Genomic DNA, 16,333 nt, shown 5'->3' with positions numbered 1-16,333 from the left:
AGAAACCACTATGCAGTCCTATTATGCTGATCTAATGAGAGGCACTGGAAAGAAAGGATTCTAGAAGATAAGTGGAGTGGTCTTAGATCAGGGCAACACCCCAGCCACAGGTCCACAGTGGTGGTGGCTGTCATAATAATCTGACTTCATGCGAACCCCTCCTATTCATCTAATTTTGCAACATCAGACTTCTTCCCCTTCCTTGAGATGAAGAAGGAGCTCAGTACTCGCCATTTTGATATTAATGTTGGTTCATTGCTGCTGTTTCCTTCAGTCTGAAAGTCCAGGATAACAACTTTTTCCATTGTTTCTAAAACCCACTCCTACCACAGGCTAAACTGTTTCAAACCTCTATATTATTCATATGTTCTCTTCTCTGGCTGTACCAATTGTCTCAGTCCTGCATTTTATAGTCTTCAATAAGGGACACTGGAACAAGTGTAATCTTCCCATTAACACACAGAGTTTTATGTTTTATTTGTCTGAATCTGTATCACTGAATTTGAGTTCTGCTCAGGGACTATTTTTTTTTCTCCTGTGCTACATCAGTACTTCTGGCCGTTAAAATTTCATGACTGTTGTCTCTGTGTTGTGACAAAGAGCAACTGTGCTTTTATCTTTGATGGCTCTTGCTGCTGAAGTGAGAATATAAAAACAAGAGCTCGCTAGTGGCCAGGGGAGCTGTGCCAAGCCGCCAAGAGTTGCAAGGCATGATGCCCAATATGATGCTCATGAACTGCTCAGTTGGGTTGTTAAAAAACAACTAACTGTTGGGTTTGAGCCTCAAGTAAAGACACTGCATCTAAATCAGATTCAGTTACTGGTGAAAAAAAAAACAACAAAATAATACATGCTTTGTTTTTTTGTTTTCTTTTTTCCCTTCAGTGGACCTCCTGTCTTGCTTGGCTGGCCACACGCTTTGGTTCATATTTCATCTTGAGAGCCATGATCAAAGTCAGCGGAGTCTTTGTTTTAACAGGGCTTGTTGTATTAATACAACGATTTTTGCCCAGGCCCACATACTCCGTGTCAGATCAGTTTAAACTATAAATATAAAAAGGCAAGTTCTCTTATGCCAGTATGTAAGACATTAACTTAGGAAAAGCATTTTTGGGTCCCCAGTTTAGTTTGAGATAATAATAGGCAGCTCAGATATTGATCTGCTCTCATCAACAGAAGGCTTTTCTCTGAGAGCCTGTTTTGTTTTCTGGACACACAGGCATGTGATATGAATACCAATGCGTACCGAGGCACATGCTAATAGAGTAAATTACGAAAGGAACTATGCAAGTGTAGTCTGTCCTTGGTGAGCTGCAGGCCGTTATAGCTGTGTGCTTCTTATTACACCAGTTTTTTATCTAAATAAACAAAAGTAAAGCTCACTCCTTTGACCACTGGATAAATACTGAAAACCAGGAAAAGGGCAGGTGATCCACAGGTTGTGAGCTTAGATGTCATCTGGATGAGCGTAAAAGAGAAAGCCTGTAGATGCTTTTGACTGATTTCCAAGGACACCAATCGATGTGAAAGTGCCAGACTGTGGCATAAAAGTCACTGTGGCTGCAGTTTGCTATATTTCACATACGATACACACTCTGGTAAAGTAGAGACAGAGACTACGGGGAGCCAAAATGTATGGCAGAAGAATTTAAAATAGATATTATAAACTTATCCATTAGTTGGTCTGTGAGGACTACAGGAACCTTGACAGTGTGCATACAAAGCCAGTGCATCAAAACACATGTTATGGTGTGATTGTGGTGCTAAAAGGGAAGTATAATTTGGATAAACATTTGACAATCATGAATAATTTAACAAAACTAGAAAATCTGAGGACCTACAAAGGATTCATCCTTTGGAGACTATTAATATTTTTTACAAAATTTCTCAGCATAATTCTGATAATGGTTTAGAAAGTCTGGAGCAAAGATGCCACCCAACTCACAGAACAACCCACCATTTACCATAGCACCACATATTATCCTGCAATCAAAGTGTTACTATCTTTTTAATGGAGATTTTTGAATGGAGATTCAGCTTTTAAAGCTTTTAAAGTAATTTTTCCCTGGGATTAATAAAATATTTCTGATTCTGATTCAGCCATATTGGTCAAACTCTCCTTTACAAAGGGGTGTTGTTAGTATACCCTACCCAATTGTATTGTGTCGAAAGAAAAAAAAAAACTTGATTATTTACTGGTACATTCATCCTTTCATTTTAATTAATGGACAGTTAATTTTTTCCTTCACTAAAGAAAATTGTTGCCAAAACAAAAGTTATTACCTGGATGGGGATGGCTTTGTTCAGGGCACTTTATGTATGTGATTAGTTTACCATGCAGTTCCAGTTTTTGTCAAAGATAAGATAAGATAAGATAAGATAAAACTTTATTAATCCCGAAGGAAATTCTTGTGCCAGAGGTATCAAGTTACATTAAATGCAGTTAAGTACAGAGTATAATAGTATAAGTGTCACTATAATCCAAATAAGAGTACAGTACGCAGTATGAGCACGATATATGATACATGGATACAAATATGGAGATGTAAGGTGCTAAGTAAACATAAATATAGACCAGTGGAGGGAATGACAGTGAAGCCTGACATGATTATCTAGCTCTTCTCCCTACAGAAAGGGGAGGAGTTATACAGTCTGATGGCCACTGGCAGGAAGGACCTCCTGTGGCGTTCTGTGCTGCTCCTCGGTAGTCTCAGTCTACCGCTGAATGTGCTCCTGTAGGACAGCAGTGTGTCATGCAGGGGGTGAGATAAGATACAAAGATTCAAAGATACTTTTTTTTTGATTGAAAGAGCCAAAACTTTCAATGTAAACTGCAATCGGTTTAAAAAACCTTTTTGATTTTGTATTTTTTTTTGCTAAATGGTAAAACAAAGAAAGATTAGATCTAGTTTCTTACTAGTTTTTACTAGTATCATACCAGTACATACAGACAATAGTCTTTATTTAATGTAATTTCTTCATTGACTGCTTTGACTTTTCTGGTCATGTATAAGACAAGATTTCACCTAAACAAAACAAAACAAAAAAACAAAACAAGAGTTTTTCGTTATTTGTTGTCTGAGATGCAGCCATAGAAAGAGATTTAAATGGCTTCAATTATTTATCGAGTTCAGGCTTGCTTCATGAATACATTTTCTACAACAAAAGTTGTTGAAATCCCTCCTGCTGTCATTCTTACTGTTATTCCATGTCCTCAGTTGGAGGACATACTGAAGTGCTAGAACAACAAGGTCATTTACTTTTTGTTGCTCTCACTGTAACGCCAGACTAGTCAGCCTTCTTCAAAGAAATGGGAGTCAAGAGTTTGCCTCTGATTCTCCTCCAGCCTTTTCTCTCTAGTAGTTTCTCCAGTTATCATGGGTGGCCTGCAGAGTTGTTCTTTTGCTTGAGTAAAGTGGGTGCAAGGAGTAAAAATAGCTTTATTTTAGTTATACTGACAAAAGAAGATGAAATAATACATTTTTCAGTCTCTTGATTTATTGTAGGTTTATTCTACATGCCTCTGCGATAGTAACCTTGGCCCTCTGTATCACAGATATTTCAAGCATGAGTGATGTACCAAAGAAAGACACCATTTTAAAGAGCACCATAGTGATGTAAAGACGCTTTATGATGTGCAGCATCTGATTTTATGACCAGCTATAAAAAATGAAGAAAGTCTCTCAAAAGCATTTTCTCAGCAAAAACCCAAGGCGTCTGCGAGGTAATTATCAGACTAAAGCTTTCACAGCCTCTGTTATTCACAAAATCTGGCAAGAGATGGACGAGGCTGACAAATAAAACTTGGTCTGAGCATTGAGTGAAAATGATAGACAACCTTTCTTTTGGCATCTTTATTTCCATTTCCTGCTTATTCCCTCATCCACTAAGCTCACTCAAAGACTCAAAATTCTCCGTGGCACTTTTGGGGGAGGATACGGATAAAGAAATGCATGCCGTGAGCATTTTTTGCTGCAGGGAGAGACCTCTGAGTTCATCTCATTTCAGAGTTTCTGAGCAGCCGCGAAATGACTGTCTGTTCTCTCCCTCTGCTCCTGCTGGAGCGTGCAGTGGACTTCCTCAGGGCCATGGGAGACCAGGCTCCTCTCTTCCATGCTGTTTACCACCTCACTGCTGTCAGAGGCACAAAGCTCTCCTCCAGTGCCACTGATCAACACAGTCCACTGTACCTGTGCCAGAGGCACCCCACTACACACGTTCCTTAATGCATTTGGGTTATGTTCATATTACACCTTTAAACCTGTGGTTGTGTGTAGTTTGGAGTAGTGGGGTGCAAGTGGGTTTAAAAACTAAATATCTATTGATGGATTTTGCCCAAGGCTGGATAACAGTCTTCTCTGAGGAGCTCCAAGTGTATCCATGCTTAGACGGTCACACACTGGCATAAACAGGCACTGACACACATAAATACATGACAAATTGCCAAAGGTCCCACACCTACTGCAGCATGCACATACTGTATAGACACATTCAATCAGACATTAACACCTAAAAAATCTCAGGCTCATCTCTGCTGAAGGTATACGGTCTGTATGTTTGCTGTATTGCACGGTCTGATCATTGGATATTTTAACCCCCCCCCAGCTTCATAACTTTCAACACATATGCTGTCACACGTAAGCAGCTCATTATACTGTAGCGCACAACCCCTGGACTCGTGTTTAAATTCTCCCTCCACCAGGGAGCAGATACAGATCCTAGAGCTGTATACAATGATTTCTGCAGGAGGTTTGTGCAATTACAGCTGTCCAAAGACCACATCTGTAACAGGTTGGGATGATTTTTGTCACAGCTGTGTTCTGAAATATCAGTGTTCTCTGATATCACCATGTAGAACTTGAGGTTTAGTTTAGAGTCACTCTTCCACACATCAGGATGTGTCTATAGCCAGTAAAGTTGCTCGTCTGTGTGAAATGAGAACATGAAAACGGACAAATCAAAGATAAATCAACTCATTCTCTACTGTTCGACCTTTGTCAAGGATAGATAATCTTGAAACGGACAACTGTTCTGTTATTATCTTTATTCAAAAATAACACAGTTCTGACACAGTGCATCTACAAATTTGACTTTAATAATCACTGTATACCCTTTATTTATACAGTACAGCACTAATTATGGCTCTCAATGTGTTTAAGGTAAATGTTTACAGTAGTTGGAGACGTTGCACCTGCATGTCACACACAGTTACTGGTAGCCACAAACTATTAATATGGCTTGGGATCTGTGATGGCTCATTAATGGCTCTATGAAGAAATCTGTCTTCTCTAAGTGTTTACAAATGTTTAGTCCTGACTAGTCCTGTGCTTCTCGACACATATGCTTGTGCTCACTATTAACTGTTTTTTTTTTCTTGGTACTACTGTGTGTGAGCTCACCCCACGTTCTCATGCTGGAAGCTGCATTTGGCACAGTTTTAAAGGGCACTACAGTTGTTTAATAATACAACTCACGTTCTGTTGACTTATATAAGTGCCACTAAAATAGAAGAAGACGCTATGCAAATGTAAAAAATAAGGTATTATAACATTTACATTTACACTATATACATTTCTGTATATGCGAGTAAAATTAGTGGGACACCTCTTTGTGACTAAATATACCTTTCAACTACTTTTTTTTCTTAAAGTAAATATTAAATTCCTGCCCTTCTCCTTTCCTGAACATAATTAATATTGTGGTTTGCGTTATTTGGGTTCCTGGAGCTGCTGCAGTGTCTGATGTCCAAGGCCCATTGACTTTCTTACAATGTAACCTTGCTGGAAATGCCAGAACATTACTCACCCTGCTCTTTTTTGCCAACTTGCTACATTATTCTTACCCACTTAACTGCATCTGATTTTATATATTTGCACAAAAAAGCTATCCCCAGTGTATAATGCTCACTGTGCCTGAAATGGATTCACTTGGATATGATTACCATGTGCAGAGAGTCATTGTTATGTATGACATGGCCCAACCTCTATCTGAGTACACCACCGCATCATCTGTCACTGTCACTACTTTTATTTGACTCACTTTCAAAGTGCAGTCACTTCAGTCAGAGAGAGAGAGCTGGTCACATTCATAAGCTCACCGAGGCAATCTGTGGTCCTTAATGACAACAGCAGAGCCCACATAGTTAAAGTTGTAGCCTTCGATTACCCCTGTGGGTGCCCCCATAAGAAGGCTAACTGCTGCTCTGCTCTGCTCAGCACATTTCCCTCTTCCTTCAAGAGCTCTCATCCCCCAGTTCATCTCATCTAAACAACCACCGGCTCCTTAGTGGCTCCCTCTGCCACCATTCCCCTCCTCCCTTTCTGACACTGTACAATGCACAACAGTGCACCCAAAGGCAACGGACAGAATTGAAGTGTCATAAAAAGCCCATTCATGTCCCAAATGTGTCTTCAAGGCAAAAAGTGTTGAGTTTTTTTTTCTTTTTTCTTTTTCTCGTTGCTGTTTCTGTGAATCTCCACAAGAGAGACATGACGCCTTCCGGAATGAAAAATGTTCTTTAAGCAGACAAAGAAATGCTAGTTTCTCCCCTGCTGGGCATAACTAATGCCCAAACGGGAGTTTTAGCTTTTTTTTTATTATTATTCACATCGCTTTGGGTTCCTGTAACACTGAAAATCATTGTTCTTTCCAAGAAGAGGATGGATTTTAAATCTTTTCCTACAGCTGCCTTTTGGATCTTTGCCGCAGCTTGTTGTGCAACATGTTGGTTGTTTAACGGTGGCTTCCAGACAACTCATTTTAACTTTATTTTGACTACATATGATGTAAAGATCTTACACTTCTATCCCAGAAAAAGAGGACATCGAGTACTCTTTCGTCTCCTCTATGCCTTTGTTGGTAATGTTAAACTTTGAGAGTAAAAAAAGTACAACACACAAAAAAGAAATGCTTATGCAGTCCAGACAGACAAAATATTCAAAGAATAATCAACTGTGTCATCTAAAATTGCTTTAATTCTCCTTTCAGGCAACTGCATTTATTTTGCTTAATTAGTTATTCAAGGACAGAACAGGCAAAAATGTTCATTAATTTCAAATACATTAGCATATTTCACATTCAGATGATTCTTTCAGAAAGGCGTATTTTTTTCCTCCGTGTCTTGGCAGAAGTTAAAATTATCCCGACTGAACCCCTAATCTCAGAATGTGTTCAAATATCTATGTTTAATATGCAAATGAATAATTAAGCCTTTATGATGAATCCTTCTGTAATGTTAAGTTTTGTACATTTGCTGCTACTGCCTTAATATATGAGATTATGGCTGCCATTATGAATGCGAGGAATGTCTCTTCTGTGACAAAATACTGGAAAATATTTGTGTTACTCTTAGATGGCATGTGTTTGAATGGAGAGGTAAGAGTGACCGAATGAGAGATAAAAGGCATGCTGTAAATTGCTCATGTTCAGACACACTTTGTTGACATAAATGACCCAAAGGCCATTTTTGATCATAAGAGGCCATAAGATTTGTTCTTAGGTGAAAACAACTCAAGGTTTGCAGAAACACGAGGCATGCTAAGACATATTGCTGTTATCTGTAAGGTATGAAGCGCTGCCCTATCCATCTTGGTCGGGTCACAATACTTCATTTTACCTCATTTCTCTGAAAGGGGAAAATATGATTCCACCTATCGATCGCTGCATAAATGTGTTGCCTAGTGATGAAAGATGAGGTGTGCTTTGCTTTTATGTGATCCGATTAACCTCCAGCTGGGAGTGGGCTCTCTGCTTCTGCTCCGCTTCTCCTGCACCAACGGGGTGCATGTGATGGGCACTTAAAGCGATTAGTGTTCCTGTGTGTTTTGTTTGTGTTGAGATATCACCCCGCAGGACATTTCACTAACCATGGGATTATATTTCTAGGCACTGAAAATTTATTTATTTCTAGTAGTTTGTATGAACTTAAAAGATAATAAAATTTATACTGGCACAGTTTCTGCTTCTTGTAAACTGGAGTGTTGGACCGAAAGGATTATATATATGTCACAAATCTAGCATGGTTAGCAGCTAACTGCCCTTGTGTATGTAAAGGAATAAGCTTCCCAGCATATTCTAATGCTTATTTACATAGGAGCACTTATCAACATTCCACCTGAATGATGATCAGTATTTCAGGGTTGTTTAACAGAAATTACACACATTTATGCTCCTCTGTCAACATAACAACTGAAATTGTTTGGGGGTTGGCTCGGTAGATCAGCCAGGCGTCTGATAGCTGTGAGGGTTTGGACACATGCTGCCTCCTCTCCCTTTTATGTGCACATAAGGCTTTATCAAAAAAACGCTTTTGATAAGGTTTTTAAACTTCTTGACTTCGCCACTGGCCTTTTCTCCATCTGAGCAGCTGCTGACATTTATATCCAGCCCTCCAAGAGCCCAAAATACCCTTTTCATTCCATTGTTCTGTGGTCGAAAATAAGAAAGTTTCCTCTCATACTGACAGACAGCAGGTCCATTGATGGTGACTTCAAGGTCCCCTAAGCAGTTTCTCTTCAGGCTGAGCTTGCACATAGAGCAAATATTTAACAAAAGAAAATGCCATGTAAAGATCACTATTTAATGTTTTACCTTGTGGACTTTTGAGATTTCAAACGCTTTTTAAATGTCAGTATTGGAAGACACCAAACAAGATGAGCCTTCCTCTTTAAAACGCCTAGCCTTGTCAGGAAGAAAATGTGGGCTGTTCCATTGTTTTTAGGATAAGACAAATAGCTGTTTTTGTCTGATCCACTCTTTTTTTAGGTCTTTTTTCTTCTTCTATACCCTAAAATTTAGGGTATAGAAGAAGAAAAAAAACGTGTAGCAGACTGATGTGTTTAATGTGTCCTAAGACAGAGGGATTAGACACATGGATCAGATGTAGATTCCACATGTCCACAGTGCATGAGCAGGTTTCAACGCATTAAACTTCTGTACAGCAATCTTCTGCTATATTTCATGATGGCTCTAAGAAAACAGCTAGTTTAATTTAATATTACAGTGATCTACTACTCCGCCCTCTGTTGCTCTTCAAATTCCGACCGCTTACCTCCATCACTTGTTGCTCTATACAAAATATATTTGAATATGACTGAAGAGGGCCAACCTAATATGTTTAATCAGGAAGTGGTTATAAGGTGCACACATGGTGGAGGATAAAGATAGGATGAGGAGGAGGAAGGAAAGATGAAGGGATTATATTTCCTGGGTGAAGTTCTGCTCAGGTCGCCAGGGATAAGAACAGGTGATTACAAGAATCGGTTTGATTTGAAGCCACACATGTCTGTCTTGGGGACATAAATGCTTTAATACCATATTTTAGAGTTTATTTCAGAAGTTGCTGGCTGGATGTAGTATGAATGACATGCTTTAAATGCATTTTAATTTGTAGCCCTGTGCTCCTGTGAGGCACCCTGGCTCACACTGCATGAATATAACATCAAGACATTAAATCTGGAATCTTAACATCTGTCTAATGATGAGGTCCGGCTCAGCTGCATGTTGGATATGTGATCAGACTCCTCAGCCCACGTCCTGAGGGGTTGGCAGTGCCCAGAAGTCATCTTCAAGAGTTTACATCTCAGGATTTACCACGGAGGTTACACAAATCATTCCCTTTTTCATTTGCAGAAACAGTCCTGCAGACATGATTTACAAGTACAGTAGCCGCAGACATGAAATCCAAGGGCAAGTCAGGGCTTCAAATCACACCGGCTTTGCCTCTCTATTTACGATATCCTATTGGTGTCATAGAGAGGGACATACTCCAAATCTGAAGTTACATATTACAACATATTTCTGCTGTAATGAGGTACTTAGTTTCATCTGTGTCATAGCAAGTAGAAACTAGGACAGTGTGTCACATCCCCCAGAGTAAAGGATAGACAGGAAAATCCTCTCATTCTACTGTAAGCATGATCCAGCACCAGCTAAGCACCTGCTACACTCATGACATCGGCCTCGGTTTTGTCACTTTTAAGGGTAAACAACATTCTCTCAGTCAGAACGATGTAACAGCAGTCGCTCAGTGTGCGCAGCCTCTGAAGGTCTTCCCCTTCCTCCTGCACAAAGTGATGCTGCAGTGTGTAAAAATCCTGTTTGTTTGAAGAAGCTGTGCAACGTGAATTCAGATATAAAACCAACCACAGAGGAAACAGTGGTTATACTTATATGTTATTATTTTCATTTGTTGCTCATATCGGAGTCAGACACTTTAATATTAACGCATAAGAAGAGAGAGGCCTGTAATTGCGTTCTGCCATGTGGCTGCAAGCCCAATTTTCTGGCTGTGGTGAAGGTACTGGCAACATTAAAAACATTTTCCAATTATTTGAGAATAACTTCAGAATTATTTTTTTTTTCCAATGGTACATTTATCCACATTCTGACCTGTTGCACATACCAAAATAGACCTCACTCATACTTTAGTGTGTAACCAATGTGATGAAGAATCAAATTGTAAACCCCATCCACACCTCCCCAGTTTGAAGTTATAAAAATATATATTTACATAAATAGAAGGTAGATGTCAGGTCAGCAGCAGGAGTCCATAAATAGCCTCATGCATGGCACAGAACAAAGCATGACATCCCTTTTAATAACTTTGTCCATATGGATATATAGGGTTTGCTTGCTGTTCTTGTGCCTGTTGTTGTGGTGAGCCAATCATTGCTCTTTGGCCATGGATTGTCACACGCCACATCTCCCAGAGCACGCAGGGTTCAGGACAGAAAATCAATAGGCTCTTATGGGCTCCTCCATCATCCAAAATATATGAAGCTTGATGGTTAAGAGACAATGGCAGTGAGGAGCATTTGAGAGGCAGAAGGAGGAATGGAAGAAGACCAGAGGGTCATGTGAGGCTTTGTAAGGTTGGATGGTCATGGTTTAGTAACACAAAAAATAGAAATGTTACATACAAAACTTGCTATGTATTTGTCTGCGAACGAAAAACATATATGCTGGCATGGAATGCATGTTTTAGATGCCACTTGAATTGCATGTTTGGATTGAGTTCTTCAAGTGGATCAGAGAGTAGTACATATTTGAACGCAGCCATGTGTCCAGATGCAGGACAGAAGCAGTAAAGAAAAAAAAGTGATCTTAGTGCCTAATAATGAAAATAGATTGAGAGCAGAAGGGAACACAGACAAGCCTGATAAGCAGTGTTGTACGACGCCGGTGTTTTGAATTGAGTCTAACAAATTCTTTTAAATAAGAGCAGTGGCTCATGAAAGTGATACCATATGGAAATGGCTCCAACAAAGCATTTAACATTCTCTGCTGGAACTGACTGTAGATATGATTGCCTCAGGTTGCAGGCAGTGCATGCAAATGTTTTGTTAAATGTGAAGTGCCGGCGTCCATTTTGTGAGCTACTTTACCCGGTCTTTCTTATTCTGCTATTTGATTTCATGCCTTGATCAGGTTCTGTTTGATAGAGGTTGACAATGACCCTTTTTATGCAGTAAGAGTGCACAATTTTTCTTCCATTCTGTTGAAACAAAGATTAACAGGTTATTGTCATTTTTCTTTATGTTTCAGTGGTGAACAGCAAGGTGATCCTGGATGGCCTGCAGAGGTACGGCCCCACGCCAATCTATCTGCCTGTCAGCTACCGAATCCTCAATGCAGAGTCAGCGTTCTTCTTACAGGAGGCAAACCAGGACCTAATGAGGAACTCCAGCCTGCAGGCTCGCACAGAGTCCTTTTTCATCCACCAGGCCCGGCAAATGCCCTTTGTTAATGCTAGCTATGGACCGCTGTCTGTCCAGCAGCCTGTCCCTCTGGAGATGCTGCAGACGCTGCCAGGGCCATTTAACACACCGTCTCTCACCTCATCATCAGTGCCAACAACAGCATCGTCATCACCTCTGTTTACATTTAACTGGAAGGTCCATACTTACATTATCAATGAGAGGATTCACCCCAGCTGGCCAAAGGTTCAGGTGTTGTTCTACATTGCAGGCAGGGACTGGGATGATTACAGTGCCATCCACAAGCTACCCTGCATCAGGATGTTTGCCTTTCATGAGACTCAAGAGGTGCGTGGGACATGCAGACTAAAAGGTGAGCTGGGGATATGTGTTGCTGAGCTGGAGCCCCTGGCGAGCTGGTTCAGTCCACCCACCATCCGGCCTGGTAGGCAGAGGGTCTCTGAACAGGCCCAGGGTACTCCAGTGGAGCTCTACTACATGGTTCAGACAACAGACAGCGGAGACTGCAGCTCAGAGGATTCAAGAAAGGACAGCTCCATACGCACGGACCAGCAGAGGCCGATGGGCTATTTTGCAGGGCATACACCTATGCAGCGCATCGGGAGTGTCAGGCTGTTTCAGCCGCTGTCAGAGCTGAAGCTGGACAATAACTTTGTGGTGATGGCACCCTCCAAACCTATCCGGCAGCGAGAAACAGTCTCCACTTTCCTGGCTCTGTCCACACTTTCCTCAGTGCAAATTTTCACCCTCAGGTGAGTCAACCTTCTCCTGGGAGAACTTACTTTACTTTACAGCTGCTCCAATGTTTGCTTTAATTTCCCGAATTAAACAGAAATCACTGCACTTACAAGTAGTTCAAAAATAGGATTTTGGTTTAGGCAAAGCACTTACTCCCTTGTACCCACTCTACATCCACACATTTGACAATGTGCAACATTAACAGCCTGCCCATGTAGCATTTACTGTAGGTGTGAAACTCCAATAAGCTTACAACAGAATCTTGTCAAAAAATGTGTTGTATAGTAAAACATATCTGTTTAATGCTTTTTTGTTTAGGAAAAAACTGCTGCAGGCACGGCACTAATTATAATGCAATAGTTGAAATATGTGCCTCCTCACAAAAAAACATATTCAGAAATGAATCATGTGTTGAAAACGGGGAAAAACAGATGACATCTGATGATTGTATTTTTGTTTTTCCTCTGACCAGATACTGTTATACTTATACCCACATGCTTAATCAAAATAATCTGCATTTGGCAAAATGCAGATTAAATGGCTAAAGCTCTGGCACTGGAGATTAGATGTGTCTGTGATAAGCTTTTGATTTGTCACACCATGCTCCAGCTTGTCATGACACTGCTACTCTACGGGCAGCAGCAGCTTGGTAATTTGGCTTGGTTTTGTTGGGCAAATCAGAATACATATTTATATATATCACTAACAACTGCAAACTAGACAGAGTGCTCTCATGTCATTTGTCACCCTGGCTCTCTCAGATCCTGAAGTTACTATGAATCTGCAGAACAACTGTTAATTCCAGCCTGTGGACATTATGGTTTAACAACATTTAAATGACGAAGAAAAAGGCTTTCCACCCTCCAACATCTTGGCTTCAGACCAGTTTTAAAAGCTCTTAGTTTTAATTTAAAAGTTTTCTGCAAGTAGAAGCACAAGCTGCTTCAGTGATGTTCAACAAAACCTATTTATGGTACTAGTTTCCTAGGGTTACTCTAAAGGGGGTCATGTTTATAGTCTGATAGTTTGAAGTTATAAAACGGATTTTAATTTATACTACTAAATTTGCTGCCATGACTGAACACATGCCCCAAAAGTGTTTATTTAGACTTAGTAAGCAATCTCTTTGGAAGACCTTACCAACTGCTGAGGCCAAGACATGTAACAATGTGACAAATGTTTTACAAGGATTTAGTTTTCTTGTAACTTTCAAAGATATTGTTGAAGATTTGAGAGAGGGTGCTTAAAAACTTGGTATGTGAGTTATTCATTCTGACTCCGGAGGCTGATCTGGCTGGTAAATTGGCTCCATGCTGATGGAATCGATCTGATCATGCGAAAGCAGCAGGGTGCTATCCACCCACAAGTGTAAGTATTAATAGGGGTTTCCTGAGATTTAGGACCTTTAACACTTAAAATAGCACCAAGGCCGTCTGTTTTGTCTTGACTAGATCCTACCTTAATTACACCTTTGTGCTCTTTATAAATATTGTTTTATGTTATCACTGTCACAATTACCGGTGTGAGGACAGTTTTTATTTGAGGTGATTCCACACAGCAGCAGCAACTAAGTAGCCTAGTTATTGATTCATTGAGCTTTGTCTCATACAAATTACCATTCAAAGTGACTGTAATTGCTCCATGTTGTGCAATGCAAATTAAGGTGTAAGGAATATGCATTTCCACCAGGCCACTTTTATGCCTGAGATCTAAATCATGGCAGATGAAACAGTTAGCAGCCTCAAAGCGGAGCTGTGACAGAGAGCCTTGGCAATTTGTCAACCCTGGGTGAGCAGGAAATCTGCCAAAAAGCCTCATTGCTTTTTCTCTCACTCCAGTGATGATGAACTCCCATGAAGTATTAGTGCTCGCAGTGTGTGTTTATCACATTTGTCAGCATGTGTGTAAACGGGGACTTTAAAGGCGGTATTTTTCCTTTTTGCACCACTGTTGCACCCCAACTGTTCAGAAGTTCATCTGTTTTATGTTTTTCCGTTGGGATGGCAAAGACTTAAAATTCAACCAAAATACCTCATTAGCAACCAAAAGATTAAGCCTCAAAGTGTTTGAAAATCACAGGATACTTGACTGCCAGCTTACCAAACTCTATAACTCAACATTCAAAAGCTGGTGATTAATCTTACATCAGCTTTGTGGTGCATTGCTTTTATCTTACAGGACAAAACCTGTGGTGCTATTCAATGTCTTATTCTCTCAGCTGCTGGGTTTCCTGATAATACAACGCTTTAGTTTAAAGTATTATTTAAGCACTCGATATCCCCCTTGATGCCGGTGTGAATTCAAGTTCTGTATCAATGGTGGTGGGGGCTGGAGTGTGTGCGTGTGTAGACCTTTGTTTGGAGCTGCTGTGCTGAACACAGAGATTCTGTTTCTGTCTCATCTCTCTCTCTCTTTCTCGCTGTATGTGTTTGCATACCGCTGGCCAATGTTTGCCTATGTTCTTCTGTGTGTGTGTTTATGGACAGCTTACTATGGACAGTATCTCTGGTGTGCTGCTCCAAGCCGTTAAAGCATCATTAACTATTTATGGCGTTGCTCCGATACCCTCCGCATCACTGTATACCCCACCCATCTGTCTTACATACATCTCCTCACCCTCCACCCGTTTAACTTGGGACAAAAGAGTAATGAAAATCTCTCTGGACAGCATTTATTTCTGTCACAGCTGGTGTCAGATATAATCACTCTTTTGTTCTATTATTTCCTGATGTAGGATTTAAACTTTTGCCTCTAATGCTGCCTGAAATGCAGGTATCAGTATTGGCAAGTACCCCAGTCTCATCAAATCCGATGCTATGTTTTTAATTTGTGTGCAATATTGTTGAGTTGTGGGGTATTGGTGCTAATGCACTACCAGAAATCAATTCTTTGTCAGCGTTTTAACGCAGTGCCCTGCTTTCTGGTAAAGGGTTATTGCTTTTTTCTGTCGATTTCTGCTATGGACACGCCACCACAACCAAACAAAAAACAAAAAAGTAAAATAAAATAAAATAAAAAATTACACATTAAAGCAGCATAATAAGCTGATGCCTTAGGGGTTTTGTTATTTGTATACTATCTGACCATCTGTGGCATGCTCATTCTGGACATTCCATTTAAAAATTATGTATAAAAATATTATACAAATTATTTTGAAAGTCTTATCCTGCAGAACAACATTTAGATCATCACACCACACTTTACTTTAGCTCTGCAGACACTTACTATGGCCAGTTTTCTTTCTGTCTTATTGTGTAATTGACTATTTTTTATCTAATCCAAACTAATCCAATGTAATCATTTTGAATGTATTAGCTGAAAAAAACAGAATGTCATGAATATTTACATCTACACTTATGCACATACATGAACTCACAACCACCCCCACACATACATACATACTGTATGTGGACCTGCTCCGTGCCAAGTCATGCTGTATTTGTCATGCTAAAGGCTCCCGGTGGATTCAGTAATTTCCTTGCTCCCTGCCTCATTAGCCATGGAGAGAGTGGTGTAACAGGTTGGTAAAAGGGTTCTCCAGCTACTCCTTATTCTACATGCAAATGAAAACACTATTTCCTCCTGAACAAATTAACAGGCTTTTCAAAAGATAAATTGCCCCAGCTGTATTGTAATTTTGACTAAACAATCCAACATATTTCCACAGATCCCCCCCGGGGGCAGTGTTGCTGATGAATGCAAATGAATTTCTAATATCTGAGAGTATGAAGGTATAAGTGTGAGATTCTTCATGCTGTGCCAGGCCTAGCTGTCAGCCTCTAGTTGTTTTATTATTCAGAGACTTAGCAGGTGAAAGAGGCAGGTCAGCGTTTGATTTAGCCGAGGCCAGTTTGATTCAGAAGTAACGCAGACATGAT

General features: G+C 40.2%; 1 protein-coding gene across 1 annotated transcript in view; it reads left to right on the top strand.

The window, feature by feature from the left end:
- LOC114444096 (transmembrane protein 132C-like) overlaps nucleotides 1-16,333 on the top strand; it is a 104,768-nt gene that overhangs the window by 24,687 nt on the left and 63,748 nt on the right. Inside the window, exon 2 of the mRNA XM_028418499.1 lies at nucleotides 11,545-12,469. Within this exon, the coding sequence (XP_028274300.1) occupies nucleotides 11,545-12,469 (925 nt within the window). The remainder of the gene's footprint in view (nucleotides 1-11,544; nucleotides 12,470-16,333) is intronic.

The sequence above is a fragment of the Parambassis ranga genome, chromosome 12 (genome assembly GCF_900634625.1).
Source record: "Parambassis ranga chromosome 12, fParRan2.1, whole genome shotgun sequence".
Classification (NCBI taxonomy): domain Eukaryota; kingdom Metazoa; phylum Chordata; class Actinopteri; family Ambassidae; genus Parambassis; species Parambassis ranga.
Note: the sequence above shows the minus strand (reverse complement) of the source record. Positions and strands in the feature narration are given on the sequence as shown.